Source organism: Cygnus olor, chromosome 10 (assembly GCF_009769625.2).
Source record: "Cygnus olor isolate bCygOlo1 chromosome 10, bCygOlo1.pri.v2, whole genome shotgun sequence".
NCBI classification, from domain to species: domain Eukaryota; kingdom Metazoa; phylum Chordata; class Aves; order Anseriformes; family Anatidae; genus Cygnus; species Cygnus olor.
Window position 1 is genome coordinate 9,292,134 of NC_049178.1, and position 18,636 is coordinate 9,310,769.

The 18,636-nt window shown below is 48.9% G+C and overlaps 1 protein-coding gene across 1 annotated transcript; it reads right to left on the reverse strand.

Annotated features, from left to right (window-relative positions):
- Window positions 1-1,315: 1,315 nt before the first annotated feature.
- Window positions 1,316-17,031, reverse strand: RBM5 (RNA binding motif protein 5). The gene is made up of 24 exons (XM_040568903.1): window positions 16,861-17,031; window positions 16,282-16,744; window positions 15,828-15,983; window positions 13,780-13,849; window positions 13,225-13,298; window positions 10,843-10,926; window positions 9,757-9,817; window positions 9,557-9,622; window positions 8,993-9,153; window positions 7,992-8,089; window positions 7,443-7,530; window positions 7,202-7,279; window positions 7,041-7,113; window positions 6,428-6,513; window positions 5,997-6,075; window positions 5,653-5,744; window positions 4,962-5,126; window positions 4,353-4,499; window positions 4,205-4,276; window positions 3,535-3,714; window positions 3,231-3,305; window positions 2,610-2,707; window positions 2,402-2,531; window positions 1,316-1,929 (listed from the first exon to the last, which is right to left on the reverse strand). Exons 1-24 carry the CDS (start codon window positions 16,875-16,877, stop codon window positions 1,804-1,806), a joined length of 2,739 nt encoding a protein of 912 aa, XP_040424837.1. The 5' UTR covers window positions 16,878-17,031; the 3' UTR covers window positions 1,316-1,803.
- Between the last annotated feature and the right edge of the window lie 1,605 nt (window positions 17,032-18,636).

Below are 18,636 nucleotides of genomic sequence, written 5' to 3' on the forward strand. Positions count from 1 at the left end.
GGCTCCGTGGCCTGGACCTGCCCAGCTGCAGCAAGGCTCTGGCTGGGGATGGTCGGGTGGGGAAGGCGATCCATGAGCGCACACACTGGGAAACAACTCCTCCCCCTGAGAGCCCAGAGCAAAGCACTTTGCAAGGCCACCGGCTGGGACAAGCAGGGAGAGGAGAGAAAGGCTGCGCCAGGCCCCACAGGGAAACTGAGGCACACAGCTGGCCCTCCGAGGTCGTTTCTACCCACCTGGCTTTCTTGGCAGATGGGGGAGAAGCCCCAGGGCTGCTGAACCCTGAGGCTGGCACCACCCCTCCTGGGGGTGACAAAGGCGCCTGGGGACCTTGCGCCCTGTCCCTTCCCACACAGGCATGGAGAGGACGAGGGGCCCAGCCCGGTGCCATGTCCCATCCCCTGGGCACGAGGGCTGGGCCACGCCTGCCACCTGGTGGCACGGCCCCGTTGGCACAGCCCAACCCCAGCAGCACCCAGCGGGTTTCCAGCCGTGGCCAACACGCAGCCACCCGTACCCCAAAAACGAGGCAGCAGCCACCAAGCGCTGCAGTGCCCAGAGAGGGACGCGGAGCCATGTCAAGCAGGATTCAGTCACGGCTGTGAAGCCACAGGTCATGGGGAAGAAGCTGCTCCTCCACGATCAAAAGCACGGGGCAGGGCTGAGCCCACCTTTCTTTGCTCATTGTGGCCACAGCAGACACACGGGTGACAGGCGAGCAGGCTCAGGAGGCTAAAACGCGAGCACCAGGAGGAAGGTGAGGAGACCTGGTAGAGCTGTGGTTAACTAAGCAGCTGTAGGAATAACCTCGGTCAGAGGAGAGGAGGTTTGTGGTTACCCAGCCTCGAGCAGCTCCACCCCCACGCCCCAACAAGCCCCAGGCAAGGCTGAAGGACAGAAACCCCGTGCCGGCCACAGGGGCTCACAGCCGGCAGTAGCACAGCCTGCCCTCCCCCCGCCCTGCCTCAGGGCAAGGCTCCCCTTACAGGGACAGCCGGAGGCAGCCCTGGAGCGAGCTGCATGAGCACACGGGGGGCTCTGCCCCCGGTCCCAGAGCAAGGGGAGCTGGGGCTCGGGCCTGCCTGGAGAGAGAATGGGTGCAGAGAGAAGGGGTGCCGCCTGCCAGCCTCCGTGCTGGAGCTGTGCAGACACCGGGGGCAAGGTGCAGCACAGGGTAGGGGTGGAAGGAAGGAGGCAGAGTGCTGCAGGGAGAACCCAGGACGAAGCCTCACGAAGAAAGAAGCAGAATCAGAGAAAGGACGAACAGCGTTGGCAGCTTATTCTTCATTCACCCACCGAGAAACAGGAAGAGAAGCACTTTTGGATGTATTTCATTTGGAAATGAGCCAAACTGGCACCTAGAATCCAAGTCTTCAAAAAGTCTATACAAAGATGTATCATACAAAATGTACAGGGAAGTTCTCAAAAAAAAACAAACAGACAATACAACAAAAGGAGAGCAGAGACGGTGTGAAACCACAGCTACCACGTCCCAGCCCTGCTCTGGAGGGCAGGAGCAGCATCCAGACAACACGCTCCAAACACAAAATACATTACACTATATACACGACCGTATAAAGATCAGCATCCCCTCTGGTCTAGCAAGGAGCTCTCCAGCATGAAGTTGGGGCAGTTTGGACAATCTGCTCATGGAAGTGTAACATGCTGAGAGGGAAAAAGTCCAAGGGAATGAAATGGTCAGCTCTAACCCATAACCAGAATACAGCCAGGCCACCAAGCCTACAGAGTTTAACAGTCAGTTCTGCCTAACAAGTTTACTGTTGACCCAGGAGCCAGAGCACACTACTCCATCTCTGTGAAGCGAGCGAACATGGCTTTCCGCACCGCATCTTTGTACGAATCTGCAGTAGAGACGCCGTACGAGCTGCCCTTCGCTCCCAGGCCGGCTCCTCTCATCCGCACCTGGGCCTGCAAGGGAACAGACGAGCGTCAGCTCTGGGGTGAGAGGCTAACCGCCTGCCCTCCCACGCACAATCCACTCTCCAGAGCGGTGAGGGAAATGCTCCGTCAAGCCAGCGTGATGCATCTCGTTACAGACCAACACCAGACCAGACTGGACGCTGGGGAAGAAATCCCATGTTTGTAGCCTTAACACCACTCTCACCCCACCCCAGCAGCTTAAGGGAAACCGCACAGGAACATAGTTCCCAGCAGCGCAACCCAGAGAGGGATCTGCAAGCGAAGAGGCCTTCCCCACCCCACGGAGGATGCTGCCCAAGAGGAAGACACTTGCCCTGCCCACCACACAGGGGGCAGCTTCACCACCAGATGGGACAAAGAGGCAGTGGCAGCACGGTGTCTTCCAGGGATCTCAACAGCGAGTGCTTCTGAATATAAAAAGGCACCAAACCTAGCTGAGCAAACATCCATCTCTACTTACCTCAATCGGTGCAGTAATGCCCTGACATTTTCTTCCCAAGCCTGAACCTTCCCTCCAGCCCATGGCCTGGAGCATCTTGTTGCCAATATTACTGTTGTCAAGGCCATCTTTGGTGGGCTGCTCATAATTACTGCAGAAAGAAAAAATCAATTAATTAAGTTGCTTGTCAGAAGTTGATGCAATCACCGAGGAGCTTGCAGATACATACACTGTGCCAGCATCATAGACCTTCTTGCGCTTTGGCTCAGGGGGCTCTGGAATACCATACTTCTCCCGCCTCTCAGCTGCTCTGTCTCTGTATTTCATCTGTAATGACGTAACCAGATTTAGCAATGGTTTAAAGTTGCTTATATTTAGTATTTACACATGTACTTATACTCAGTATTAGTATTTATATCAACACTAAATATTTATACTAAGGATACACAGCTCACCTCTGAGCTACAGAACTACACTTGATGTCTGCTCTTACAGAAAGCTGTGCACTGCAACCCGCCAGCGCACGGCCTGACCACCACCACGAGAAAGCAGAAGGGGAGCAGCTCCCCACGCCTGCACCCTCAGCTGTATCACTGCCACTGCAAGGTCACCGGCCCCAGCACTGCTACACCACCCCCGAGCTGGAGGGGAAGGCCCCTTCCTGATAAGCAGTAGCTGTGGTATAGGAGACACTTCCCTCCACTTAACAGGACAGCTTTGAACCTCGACCCAAGAAGGGGTTGGCTTACAGGGCTTATCTCATTAGCATCAAGTCAGGATAAGGAGAGCTCAACATTATCTGTGCAAGCCCTTTTCCATTAGCCACTCATCTGTTCATTTCAACACTGACCTCCCTCTCACGCAGCTCCAAGGCTTCAAGTTCCTGCTCTGAAAGCTTTGATCTCCTATAGATATCCATGTTTTGCTGCAACAAGAAGAGATTCACATTAACAACGTGAGATGCAGAACACCTCAGCAAGCAGGCTGCACAGCAGCTCTTTTTAAGTAAGTAGCTGACTTCGAGGAGAAAAGCAATCCACCTGCAATTATTTTTTGCAGCAAGACAAAAAGTATTCCGAACAGCAACATGCAGCATCGCTTGGTTTACAAGGAATTACAGCAGCCAACTACCTTCCTGACAGCACAGGACTCACCTTGTGCAAGTCAGACAGCTGCTGGTGCCTGATCAGCGCATCTTTGTTTGGGAACTGCCTTCTACACAGCAGACAAGCCATTTTCTTCCAGTCAGTCAGCTTCTCTTCCTCGTTCTCCATTCTTTCCAGTAAGTCCTCATCATTATCGCTGTCGCCACTGTAGGCAGCCACAAGACCACGCTGGAAAAGAAGGATAGCATTAAGGTGAGTGCAACAGTGTCACCACAGTTAAGAAGAGTCCAGAAAGATAACAGAAAGGCTGTTACGTGTGTTTATTGTGCAGGAGAGACACCACTTTCTGGATGCTAAAGGATGAAATGCAGCTCAGAAGAACCACTAGTTACAGTGGCTGCAAGACTTGCTCCCACTAGCCAAACAGTAGTCTGAATACAGACGTTTTGGAAACCTCAGAACGTCAACTGAGCCTTTGAGGCTAGAGGAAATCACAACTTCTCTCAGCATCTCTCAGCCTCCCAGCCTACTGCACTTGCATGGAATCACTGTAAAAACCACAGCCTTCTACAGAGGATGCTACGGAAATCCAGGCTGGAAAGCAGGCATCTGCCAGTCCTCCTCTGAAGAGTGTTTTACATGTGCCCATCATCTTTGTGAATACAGGAATCCCACCACTTTCAGCCACAAAGCAATCCACCTGCTATCTCATGCTCACCTTCAATGGATTTTCATCTTCACCGTTTTTCATCACCTCTGGCAAGATCTGCTGTCTCTCAGACAGAGCACCCTAGATGAGACAAGAACACAATGAGCACTAAGCTCTGCCATACCACGCTCTGCCACACGCTTCTCACCTCCCTTACCTTTTTCTCAAAGAGGGCAAAGCCTGCATCTGCAGCCGCTGATTCTTTCCGTTCCTCCTCCCTGGTGCTCAGTGGCTGGAAACTGTTCTTGAAGTTCTCCTTCTGCTTGTTCAAACTCTTTGCCCAGCGCTCCATGTCTTTAGCGATCTGAAATAGGCGCAGAGTGGTTTCTCAGACAGCTCCCTTCACGGATACCCGTCTCCTACGACACTGCCTCGATCGTTCCACTTGCATACACATTCCAGAAAACAGCAACCCACTATTTTTTACACTGAACGGAGTGCAGCTGTTTCCCTGGACGCAGCATTCAAAAACGCTGCAGTTTGCCTGTTTCACCCTATGAACCCTTCTATCAACCCACTCTAAGCAACAGCTCAGTTATACTCCCACTGCTCCTGGCATGATTTTGTACGCGTTTCTCTTATGCAGTAGTTATTTCTGCACTGAAGTCTTTGCCAACTCCGCCTCTCTTCAACCCTGCACAATGCCTGCAACCTGCTGGTATGCATTCACCAAATAACTAGGATTGCCTCTGTCACCAAGAAGGCAGAGTATAATCTCACTCCACAGAAGATGTCAGCCCAGTTATGATCTTATTTCATCTTTTACCTGTTGAGCTGTTTTACTCTTAGGCTTCTCTTTCTTCTCCTTCACTTCTTTGGTGGTGGTTGTGGTCGCTGTTTGCTGATACGTGATACCTTCTGCAGCAGGCATGTAGGTCTCCTTTTCGCCATCCCAGTAAAGATATTGCTGGGTTAAGGCATTGTAGTAATACTGACAAAGACAGAAAGAAGCACAAGTTACATACTTCATATAACCTGAGCGTCCAAGAGAGAACCCAAGAAAGCTGTTTGATTCAGACTAACGCATCGAATGAGGAGCTTTCCAGAGCATCCCAGGCCTTCGCAGGAGTCAAAAGGCACAGAGTGACTGAAACCTCTGTCCCCAAACACAAACGTTGTGCACAACAGCACGATGGAGAACTTTATCGCCTCTCCTAAGAGTGGACCCACCAAAACCCAGAGGTGGGTGCACTTTGCTGGATGCTTCACAACGGAATAGCTCACTGACAGTATCTGTGACAAGCGATAACCCTCCCCAGGCCAAACTGGGAGAAAAATTGAGGAGAGAAGAATTAAGCACTATAACAAGAGGGAAGTGAAGTCACAGCCCCTGCTGACAGTTATCTGCTACAACAGGTATTTTGTTCCCCTCAGAGTATCAGTTTCACTCATACGGTAACATATACCGAGCTAACAGACATCGCCAGCTAAGACAGGTGGTTAGAATTTGTGTTTACCTGGGAGTTAGGATCGTAGTAGAGCCCTGTTACAGGATCATAATAATATCCTGAAGATTCATCATATTGGTAGGTAGATGTGTCAGGGACAGCTGCAAAAAACAGAGCGGGGGACACAGTCATTCCAGTTAAATTCAGATCAGCACCTGAGATTAGCAGCAGCTACGGGGGCAGACATGTCTGCAAAGCACTCGTACGATCCGTGCAGAAGCTCTCCGGGGACAGCTTCACCACGGCCTTACAGTGGTGGAACACTCAGCCGAAGCAAAGTCTCTCTCCTGACAGACAGGAGAGAGAGTGACAGGGAGACACCTGCCCCCGCCAGCAAATTCCTCACAACTTACCATACTTGGTTCCAGGGACTACACCAGTTGGGGCAGCCGTTTGTGCCTGAGTGCTGGTGGTAGCTGGTGCTGCTTGTGTCTGGAAAAAAAAAAAAAGAACAGAAGTAACCTTGATGAGAAAAATCTGTCACTGAAGTTCAAAAGAACAGGGACACTGAGCCAAGGCATAAGCAACCCACACTACGCACACGAGAGCTAGCTCTTCTTCGTCAGTACACTTAGTACTCGCCTTTAACAAAGAACAGAACTATCACAGAAAAGAAACGGCAGATGACACTGTTATAAACACAAGCGCTGTGACTAACTTCACCCGTGGACACTTAACAGCTCTGCTGTACCCACACCCACTTAAACGAGCAGAGGCCACAGCTAAGTCAGATATCCCACGCAAGCACTGCCCCGGCACTGAAAGCGAGGAGTGCTGTAATTACCGGAGAGTCAGGTGAGTTTGTCTGTTGATTATATAACTGAGGACTCTGGGACACAACTGCAGCTGTGGTGGTAGTGACTGGAGCTCCTGCCAACATAGAGAGCAGTAGTGGATAAGCCAAATCATTTGTAAAACAGTACTTCATCCTAGGGCTAAAATTACTCTGTTTACAATTTCAGCTCCCAATTCCAGCTCCAGCAGCCAAACAAGGCAATAAACATTCAAAAGGAGACAGATACACAGTGGGCATTTTCTACCCAGACAAGGAATAGTTTCCTTTTCGGGAGGAAGTTTTGCTCTCCAAGCCAGTGATTCCTGGCCTCCGACAGCTGCCAGTGCTGAGAATCTGTCTAGAGCTGTTTACACAGTTCTCGTGAGTTCAAGGCTTTCTGTCAATACCTGATACAGAGGCTGTACTCTCATCCCACAGACTAGGGGTCTCACTTCAGCAAACAGGCAATGCTCCTCTAGTGACACGCACTCATTCACACATCCTGACAAACAGTATGAGACAACCTCCCTTTACGCAGGTAACTACCACAAAACCTAAGGTAAAACACCACTCTTGCAAATCATCACCACCAACAGCGCCTCCCGTGTGTTGGAAGCACTACCTGATATGGTAGCTGAATCCGTGTCCAACACGCCTCCTTGATTTTGGTAGTACTGCTGATAATCCTGGGAGTACTGCAAAGGAAAATGAGTGGCAACACAGGGTGAGCAGATGCCCAAATTGTAACAACTTATCGGTGACAGCGCAACGGCCACCACTAACCTGAGCATACTGCGTGTAGCCATCCTGTCCTGACTGGAGGTAGCTGTAGTCAAGGGTGCTGCCTTCTCCAGTCTGCGGCTAAAATTCAAGCAGGTTATTATTATTTTTAAATCAGTGAAGGTAAAAGTTACTGCATTTAAGAATTTCAACACTGGTTAGGCTCCAGCCTAAATATCACAGCAGATCTCAACTTTCATTTTTAAGGAAAACAGTACTGTGAGCAACAGTCTGCAAACCATACCTGAGTGGATGACCACTGCGCTGCAGCAATGGCTGTACTTGCCACAGAGAAGGCGCTGACCCTGTTACCATCGGGGAGAAGCAAGTCTCTGAAACCACAAAGATCATGCACCTGAGTAAGCACCGTTTTTTTCTAGCGTGGCTACTACACGAGGAGGTAGGGTCTGCCCTTATGTGTGGATTTCTTTGCAGTTCTTAAACATGCTGATTGTAATGAATGAGCCGAAGAACTGCTTGGCAGGTAAGGGCGCTTCAGGCTCGCTGTTGTGCGGTCAATAAGCAGTCACTAACTTTCCAGTGAAACCACCGTGCTGTGTAAGCAAGCAGTTACAACGGCAGCTTCAGCAGACTGGAAATAAAAGAGTGGTGTTTCTTACTGTCTACTCTTCTCACACACAACGAGGACGAGGACCATGCAACACGAAACACTTAAGGGAAGAAAAACTCTGGAGTGACAGTAATCTTAGCAAAAGCCACAGTGACAACTACAGATCTTTATATAAAGAATATGGAGGTGGGGGAGGAGAAATCAACTGCTACCACAACTCACTTTCTGGCACTCTTTGCAAAGTCAACACCAATTGTTTTGCCATCAATTTTTAATGGTGGCTGAAGACTTTGTAAAATCTGCAACAGTTGAGAAGCATCCTACAACGAGAAACACTCATTATTATGAAAGGCAGGTTATCAAGGAGGATTCAGAAGTTCCCGAAGTTTCACCTTTTCACAAATACATCACCAAAACCAGTTAAAGCTGTAAAAACACCTCCACCTCCTTTCATACCGTACACGCTCCGAGTACAACGGGACCGACTACTGCCCACACACAGACAGTACGAGTTTCACTGAATATTCAACATCTAAAAATCTTAGCTTTATAAAGCAGCTATTTGCTTGCCCCAAGTTACTCCAAAAGGCAGGCCAGCAGAATCAGATCAGCTACCCACTTTCATCCAATATCAAACTGTTCAACTCTGCTGAAAGCAAGTCCGAACAGACCACGTTGCTCATCAATTTGAGCATCTCCAGCAATGGAGGTTCCAGCACCCCCCTGGGACCCACGTCAACCTCCCACCTAGTGAAGACATTTTCCTTGTACCTCACTCCCATTTCCCATGCCTGCTGCCTACTCTGCTTTCCCTATCCCCTCCCTCTGGATACTGCAGAGGGCAGCAAGATTCCCCCTCCTTCACCTTCGCAAGGCAGAAGAAGCCCGATTCTATGCACTTCCTCATACACTGTACGCTCCAGCTATTTTTTCTGATCCAAAGGTGACCCCAGACCATTATTTGTGACCCAAATATGAAGCTAGCCTTCAATCCAGAACAGCACTCTGCTACGAAAGACGTTTCCCATGGGTTCACAACATCCCCCCACCTTTCTTCCAAGCAGCAGCTAAGGATGAAAGGCTTTGACACACTCGCTGTGTGTCTAATGATCTATTAACCCTCAGGGAACTAGGGCAGTCCACAGCACAAAAGCTCTAACTGCTTCAGCTACAGAAGCACATCAACAAGCTGTTTCTCTCCAATACACCAGCAAGGCCCTCACCATGGCAGAAGACAGCTGCACAAATGCAAAGCCTCTATTTTGCTGAGTCTGCTTGTCTTTGATAAGACGAATATTATTGACTGCCAGAGAGGCATACGGAGACAAGGCAGTCATGATGGATTCCACTACTGTGTGAGGAGCAATGTTTCGGAGAATGATGGCTGAGGAAAAAAGAAAGTAAGACATTAGGTGTGCATATAAAGGCTTTCCAGAGTACTTCAACTTCTTCAAAGAAAAAAAAAAAGAAAACCCAGCAGTTTTGGACACAAATGTGTCTCCATGTCAAGAGTACAGTGTTTGGGGGGTTGGCGGGAAGAACTTGCTTCACTGGGAAGACGGGAGGGCTGTCAATACCCTTCCAAAGAAAGGAAAGAACTTCCTGAGCAGAAGCACTTGCCATCATTCGCACATTCCTGTCTACAAATCAGGAACAACCTAACCGTGGTGAGCACCGTGCACTTAGGAGAGTTCAACGTGGGTTCCAAAGGGCAGTCTGAGGTACGACAAGGACTTCTGTGCATGCTTTCACACGGCACTTCACACAGTAAACCAGAGATAACTTACTATCACAGTAATAATCCACAGACTGAACGGCTTCTGCTGCTCCAGGTGGTACCTCCTGTTCTGAATCTTCACCGGAAAAAGAAAAAATCTTAGTCATGACATTGCTCAATTGCTCAAACACATCGTTCCACAGGACAGCCTAGGACCTGCAGTCTCCTCCAAATTCAAACACAATCTCCAAAGAGACGAACGCAACTTACCAAATTTGTCCGCTCCACAGCGGAAGCATTTTAGCCTCCTTCTGAAGTTGTAAAGGCAGCACTATGAGAAACACGAGAAGGTCTAGTAAGAATTTAGTTAATTTGCAGCAATGGTGACATTTGCTGTGTAATACCAAAAACAAGACATTCAAACCAAGTACAACAACAAAGCCGAACCTCCTAGAGTAATCAAGGACAGCAAAACCTGTCCTCATCTGTATCACAGCTGCGTTTCAGAACACCCCAGTTACCTTTCTTTGTTCAGGTCAGTAAAAATATCCTGAATTGTTTAGCTACTTCAACTGCGTGGTCAACTTACAATCCCAGATGCAGTAAAAAGCATGACATTAAACCAAAGCACAGGCTAGAAAACGAATTATATTTACACAGTTGAAGCACAACTAAACAGCCTGCTTTTGATCGTGCTGTAAATATCTCCAATTAGAGGGGGTCAAACAAATAGAGCACAGCAGTAGGAGCAGACCCCCAATTCTACACTAGACCAGCAGTCACCCGAGGAATAGAGAATTCACCCAGTGACTTCCTGTTCTAGTACAATTCACTGCCTGATCTTCGTTTAAAGCAAAAATGACCATGTTCTTGTTTCTGTCCTACAATATGCACACAGCCACCAGCAAGAGCTGAAGGTCAAACTAAGGCTGAAGCAGTATTGATTTTCTAAGTAGAGGCAGCAGACTCAGGAGAATTCCCTCCGGATGACAGCTATTCTACCAGCCCAGGTGTGAACAGTAAGTAAACTCTTGGAAGATATGCTCCGGATCAATCACCCATTAATGGGAACACCGCACAGCTTCCCTGGTACAGCCTGCGATCCACTGCAGATGGCAAATACACCACTTAGCCCCAAGCCTCAGCTTGTGGCCCAATACCCAGATGTCATCTGGTTAAACACCGCCATCACTCCATCTGTTTTTTGCTATCAGGTTTACAAAACCTTTTCATTCACGTGTTTTAGTATTCCTCTGTAATTGCAGGGACCAGCAGGATGAGCATCGCTTCGTTCAAATCACTGAGCAGGTGAAAGGAACTGAAGCAAAGAAAAACTAATAAAAACATGCGCTGTACCTTGTTGCAGAGCCAGTCCTCAAATTTAGGCCTGGGGTTGCTGTAGTGCATCGCGATCTGCTTCCCTTGAATCACAAGCTTTTTCTGCAAAAAAAGTGGTTTCAATTATTCCTGGATCAAGGCACACATGTTCATTTTCCCATGGCAGAGCACCCTTCGGAGGAATCAGTGCTCCTGAATTAAATGGACAACATATGGGGAGGACGTGGAGGACAACCACCGCCACCTACACCCTGCCCATCCAATCCTGCAGAGAGGAGGACGAGGGCAGTAAGAGAATGGGATGTGGAGCAAAGATAAACGGAATCAGGGAGTGTTGAAAAAGTTGCCAAACACTAAACGCTGATATGGAACCAGGAAGTGTCTCGAAGGAGACAAAGTCCTAACCTGCTGTGTTCAGGATTAACACATTTTTAGGAGTCTCTTTGCCCCGTTTCTATTCACTTCTGGTATAGTATTGAGCGACTTTTTAAACATGTCCTTAGGTGACTGCTTCACTTCTTCCCCTACTCCAAATTCCCCAGACCTTTAAACAACCACATTTGGATTACTTTTCCAAGCACTTTCTTCAGAAGTGTCCCTTTGCAAATACAGTAATTCCTCCCAAAGGGACCCTGGTTAGAGTTCCCGGAGGCTGGATTACAAGTGCCATCAACTGAAATGTAACTCAGAGTGGTTTCCTTTGACAAAAGCATCAGTTCAATTGGAAGCCTGCACAAGAGGTTTGTGTTCTTCATTCAGGCAGAAACTCTCCAAAATGGATAACTAGAGTGAAGCTTCTCCAGGGGTAGGAAAAGTTCATAATGCTTTCAGCTTATCCTCTCACTTTACAGGAATTAGGAATTTAATTTATTTTAGAAGTCTCAGCTCTCAGCCTCACACTTTGCCAAGTGTGGGTATGCAGAACGCCCTTTCAGTGCACGGACATCAAAATATTTCAAACAGGTGCAAGTGTCTGAGGAAACGTGCATTAGAGGCCAACCCCCAGACATTTTAAAACAGGAACTATTTTTATGACAGGCTGGCTTATTGCAGAGGTAACACAGGAGCGTCAGGACCAGTGGCTTTTCTGGTAACAGGGTCTGACAGATAGGTCTAGCATGAATAAGGCTCTCACATTCTGCACAACTAAAGAGGGCAAAGCCATTTCTCCTACCGGCAGGAGGGAGGGTTGGAGGGCCCAGCACTCACTGGATATGCACACATAGAAACAAAGCTGCTGGCACAGCTGCAATACATCATTCTTTCATCTAACAGTCAGCAACCGGGCTGCTGGGGAGATTCTATGTTTTCCCTACTACTAGGGTGGCTGGGTTACTGGAGTGAATTTGAATATTTGCTTCAATAAATTATGCATCAATACAGCTTTGTATATATTAAAATTATCTTGTTTCTGAAAACATGCTCAGCGTTAATTTCCTGACCTGAGTCTTTCCGCTACACCCACCCAACCGAGCAGCACATCAGAGAACAGAACTTGAACCACACCATGGGAAGTTACCCGTGGTACAAGACAGCAGAAGGCCATTCCAGCACAGGGCACACAGCAGCTTCCACCTGCAGGAACTGCCTACAGAGCTGTTACAGGGCCACTCCTTTGTGTGTGAAACCAACACAGCCCAATTCCATTCCTCGTGCTGCCCAAAGACTTTCACAGCACATATTCAGATGTAAAAAAGTGGCTCAATAAACTTCGCTCACTTCAAGAGCACATTTAAGATCTGTTGTTAAAACAGATTATGAAGACCCCAAAATGAGCAAATCCAAACATATTTATGGTGCAAGAGGAAAACCCCACTGGAAAAGAAACTAGAGGACTCTTTGCATTTTGGCTCCTTATCAAGTCATACTCCAGAAAAGCCAAAATACACAGAATAACTTTTAAGAGAACTCAGTTTCTATTGGATTTACTTGGAATAATCATGCTTTTTTCCTCTAGAAGAGCCATTTCTCTTCCTTTAACTCCAGGAACACACCTTTCTGATGAACTGCCACATTTTTTCTGAACTTTACTCAGGGTTACTACCAATGTAATGCAATGATTGCGGTATCTGGTGCCGTCTCTGGCAACAAAGGAAATACCAGGTGGAAATAGGTTAGACTTTTCTACAGACTACGTGCTGTATGTTGAAGAGCCAATTAAATTGGCACCCTGTAATTTAGTACAATTGCACGTTTTATGAGGGAGTGCTCAAAATAGCTGATTTTCTCTCCTAACGTTACCTGTTATAATTTTTAATATATACAAAGCTTTCATTCTTTTAAATCACTGTTATGGAACAAACCACTCCGTCCACCTTTATTTTTTTCCTTTTTTTTTTTTTTAAACTGTACAGACTTTTTCCATTTTCAGGAATATCTAGACTTGGTGAGTGAAGCAACCTGATTGGCTTCCATCCAGCTGGTAGCATCTTGAAAGTGATAAAACTCCACGAAGGCGAAACCACGGCTTACACCTAGAGACAGCATTCAGATATAGACGGGATACTTGTGTTAGTCAGTTCCTTTAAAACAGGTGAATCTCTCTCCAACTGCTTCATTACTTCATGACAAAGCAGCTTTACAAATGCGACGTCAACTGCTGGGATCTGCTTGTTATTTTGCCATGGCAAGGAACCAAGCTCCCATAACTGGCTACATTTCACTCGATTTGAATGGATGTTTATAGGTAACCATGCAACAGACTACATACTACTAAACAGGTTTATACTAATATTACTTACCAATACCTGTTAACAAAAACCCCTGTAGACAGACTTCTTTTTAACATGATGACCAGCTATCTAAAGTCTTCCAAAAAGCCACATTCCTTAGCCATGGCAAACCTTTTTTTTTTTTTTATTGATTGCACGTGCTTGCAGTTTGGGGATTATTCTGGATACTCTTTTGGGCTGGGGAAGAGGAAGGTGATGTCAAAAACTGGATAAGAGCTCTCACCTGTCTTTCTTTTCATCAGCCTCACGTCTGCAGGCTGAGGACCTTCAAAGGACTCAATAAGCTCCCGAATCTGCGTGAGATTTTTAATCAGACAGTTAAGGTTTCAAATCTTGGCAGACAGCTAAGACAGATACAGAAGCAACCTCGCTTACAGTACGTGCAAGAACACAAACACAGGAGTCTAAACAGCATCTTAGATAAAAGGAAAACCTTTAAGGAGAACTTAACAGGATACCGGCGAGCATCAGAGAACCCACGTAGTCCTTTGCAACACTAAAATAATGGCCATCCTCACTTAGCCCACAGAATCATCCAGAATCTGAATCACTATGATCTTGTATCCCAAGGCTATTTGTACGAAATCTGGCAGATACTATGCTCGTTCCGAAGTTTTTATAAAGAACACCACTAGCATCCCTCTCCCTGCACATGTAAATACACCCAACACCTAGAAGAGGTAAACAGGAATGCAGTACTACAAGGCTCCATGATATATGTATTCTTAAGTCTCAAACTATGGTTGTTGTCCTCCAACAGTTTTCCTTGTGCTTTTCAGAAAATAAGCTAGATTTATGATTTATTGTCAAACACCATGCTAAAGGGACATCAGGTCCTCAGCCACAACAAAGCTGCTGAAGTTGTGTCACAAGCTAGATAAATTATTGTGGTAGTAGAAAGAAACATTAACTTTTTTTTAAACATAAGAGATGATGACAAAGCGAGATTTTTCAGTAGCTCTTAGAGCTCAAACTACATTACATACAAGAATGCTGTTCAGCAGACAGGACTCAAAACCGATCTAAAGATGCCTGTTCATGTGCTAGGTGGAACTGACCTAGGATCTTAAATTTAAGTAGCTTTTATGAAAAAAGTAGAAAAAGCTGGAAAATGTGCACAACTACAATCAGAAGCACGAATAAGATGCTAGCTTCAGTGGAAAGAAGACAGTAGTTCTAAGAAGCATAATCTAAAGATGAGTTCAGAATTAAAGTTACGTTCAACTTTCCCACAAATTATAATGCAGTTATTTCCACAACTGTAAAACTACAGCATTAATACTTCAGGAACAAAAATTGTTTTAAGGTGTTTCACATAACGCCTGACTGGGTTCCATCATTTGGATGCAGAAGCCTATGCTTTATCCAGCCCTTAGCCATAAAAGTACACAGCGATTAAAAAAGAGTATTTAATATTAGCAGAGAAATAAATAATCCAAAAAAAAAGGCGAAAAAAAGTCCACTGCACAAGTGGTGCAAAAGGATTCTCTATGTTAGCAACTGATGCACAAAGAGTCAGAAGGGGAGTCTGCCTGAAAAAAAATGATACAGCTTAGCTTTTACAGGTTTCTTCCCCTTCGGATAGCAGCTTGTATCTCAGTAACAAAAATATTCCACCAAGAAAGGGAGAAAAAAAACACAAATGCAAAGCTAATCACCTTCAAGGTCCTTCTATCAAAGTTGGATGACCACATACTAAGCTCTTTCCTACTTCCTCCGTCAGCTCCGCAGCAGCCATTTTATGACTTCCACAGCTGTACCCACACAAAGCAGTTTTGTGCAGGGCTGTGCTTAGCTGAGGAGCTCTGCATCTGCTTACAACTTCTAGCTTCAATAATAACACCAAAAATAACTAAAACACCTCTCAATCTGCCCCCCTCCCCTCACTCTACTGGGGGGAGATGGGGGGGGGGGGGGAAATGTCTATAAATATAGCATCTCCCACATACTAAACAGAAAAAGCAAAAAAGAACACATAACTTAAAATCAATGAAATTTTAGGGGAAGCATCCAAACGTGCATGAAAATAAAACTATTCAGAGACAGTTCTGTTTAAAATTAACAGCTTAACATTCAAATGACCTGTTACTTAACAGCGACAGCTTGAATCCTTTCAGGATTCAAAATGGAAGCACTACCAACACGTTCAAAAGGGAGCCACCATGATGCAGCTTTTAACAAAATGGCAGCAGCAACCACACAGACTTGCTGATACAAAGCCGCAGACTTCCCTGTGAGCAAGAAAATAGAAGCCCCTTGCTGGCTACTTACATCGTTCTCTGTAACCGTGATGGGAAGGCCACGTAACATGATGGTCTTGCTTTCTTTCTCATCATTAATGTCGTTCCTGTAGTCGTGCTCTCCATAGTCACCATCAGAGTGGTATCCATCTTCTGATTTATCACTGTTCCTGCGCTCCCGCTCCCTCTGAGAAACCAGCGCCCAGAATTAACCGCCGTGCTTTCCGATAGCACGCCAACACTGCACCGCTAAAACGAGACACCGCTTCCACATACCACCACCTCTCCTTCCCAGCCTCAGACACAAAACCCAAGCTCGACCCCAGGCTCTCGTGCTTGCCCCACCAAGTCCCGGGGACACAAACTCGGCTGTGCCCCGCGGCCCCCTCGTCCCGGAGGGCTCGGCCCACGCCCCCGTGCTGCTGCGGGGCCGCCGAGGCCAGGGCCGTCCGCGGCAGGGGCGGCCCCGTCCCAGCCCCGCTCACCTCAGGACTATCGTAGTCGCGGCTATCGTAGTCTCTGTCATAGTCCCGGCTATCGTAGTCTCGGCTGTCGCGACTATCGTAGTCTCGGCAATCCCGGCTGTCGTAGTCCCGGCAATCGTAGTCGCGGCTGTCGCGGCTGTCATAGTCTCTGCAGTCTCGGCTATCGTAGTCCCTGCAGTCCCGGCTGTCGCGACTATCGTAGTCTCTGCAGTCCCGGCTGTCGCGACTGTCGTAGTCGCGGCTATCGTAGTCGCGGCAGTCGCGGCTATCACGGCTGTCATAGTCTCGGCTATCGTAGTCCCGACTATCGTAGTCGCGGTAATCATCATAGCGATCGCCGCGACGCTCCTCGCTGGACCGCTTGTAGTCGGAGTCCCTGCGCCGGCTCCGGGACTCGCGCTCGTCGCGATCCTCCCTCTCCACGATGGAGCCGTAGCGACCGCTCCGCTCCGTCCTGCTCACGCTGCGGGGGGCACCGGGCCGGGCTCAGAGCCCGCTCCCACAGCACGCCCCCCCCCCCCGCACCGCACCGCACCGCCCACCCCCCCGCGCCCCCCGCACCCTTCCCCCAGCACTCACCGCTTGTCCGAGCCCATGGCGCCGGCCACGATCCGCAAAGCCCCCGCACGGCGCTAACCGCCACCACGGGGCGCCCAGCACACACGCGCGCACCCCCTCGCTCCCTCGCCACAAAATGGCGCCGAGGCGACTGGCCGTCTTCTACCCAGGAGGCACCGCGCCCGCCGCCTGGAAGTTTCCAGGCGCCGCGCAAGCGCAACGGCAGCCGCCCGCCGCGGGGCACGCCGGGAGTTGTAGTGCAGGATGTTCCACTGCCAGGTTCATCCCCAGCGCAGCTGGTGGCCTGCGCTTTCCTTTTCATGTTGTGCAATGCAATAACAGCTGCTGCTGAGCCCTCTGGAGCCCTGGAACCTTTCCCTCCACCCCAGAAGATGGCTGTCCCCCTGTAGATCCAGCAGTGAGCTCCTCCCAGTGCAGGAGGACTGGGACGGGCTGGGGACAGGGCAGCAGGAGGCTGAGTCCTTGCGAGAGCTTCGAGCAGGGCTGCAATAAGCCCCACAGTGAATAAACCAAATGCCACCTGTTCTTTGTTGTGCCTCGCTTCAGTTTTTTACTTGCAAAAGCAAAACACGCCTGGTGCAGTGCCCTGCTCCAGCTCCTTTGGCGCTGCTCCCCAGGAAGGGAGCCAGAAACCACGGGTACCTTCCTTCTGCGGCAGCTCCTGGGGAGGGAAACAAGGGGGAAATCCAGGTCCTCCTCCTTCATGTCGGATCTCTGGGAAACAAGATGAAACCCCTGCTTTCCCCAGGCAGGTAGAGGCGTGTGACTCTGCACGCTGCGTCTGTGCTTCCAGCCAAGGCAATGGGCATACAGCTGGGGAGCACTCACCTGGTAAGCAGCACTTCTTGCTCCTTGGGTCAGCATGGCTACGCTCCGTCACGGGGTCTTCTGACACCTCGTTATAGCAGCAGAGCCTCATCCACCAGCTGTGTTGGTAAAAAGCCCCCTGCGAGTGAATGCAAGCAGAACTGGAGCACGAGCAGGATGCGCCCCGGCTCCGGAGTGGGGACTGAGGTGAATCAGAGCAGAATATAAGTTGCAGGAAGAACAGCTCTCAGTCAGGGAATTTATCTGATTTATAGTCAGTTAACACAAACTGTAACTTACTGATTCAGGTGTCGAGGAACAAAGAAGACAACGTAAAGCAAGCACTAGGGGAAGGAGCTTTCCTCCCCCTTCCCCAGGCTCAGCTTCAGACAGCCACCACCACCACCCCACTCTCCAAACAGGTCCTTCCCCGTCCCTTCCGTGAGGCAGGTCAGGTCAGAGTCAGTGCTCTTGGTCCCCTCCTGCTGCTCCTGGCTTCTTAACCAACGTGGGCTGCAGACCTTTTGGGGGGTACCTGCCTTGGTAAGTTTGGGCCTTGGAAACAAATCACCCTCTCTGTCATGCACTGCCCTGGGGAGGACCTGGGGCCGTCCCCTTGCTTGTGTGGGCTTCGGCTGTTGTGAGCTGGGGAGCTCCAAAGCCACCCAAGCGGCACTGTCCCCTGCGTCACCTTGGCAGGAAGGACAGCACCACGTTTTGCAGATGTTAGAAGTCCGCGCAGCACGTCAGGCTGTCGCCTGTCGCTGTCTCTGAACGGTCTCCAAACCCGAGACCAGCTGCCAGCAGCCAGCGGGGCCTCCAGGATGCTCTGGGCAGGCGCGGTGACACTGTTTTGCCGCCTGCCCCCTGGGGAGCCGGGCTGCCGACTGACAGAAACCAGCTGGGAAGTGTTCCTGCGGTCATTTCTCGCCTGCCGAGGTACTGAAGAGAAAGGAGACTCCACCTGCA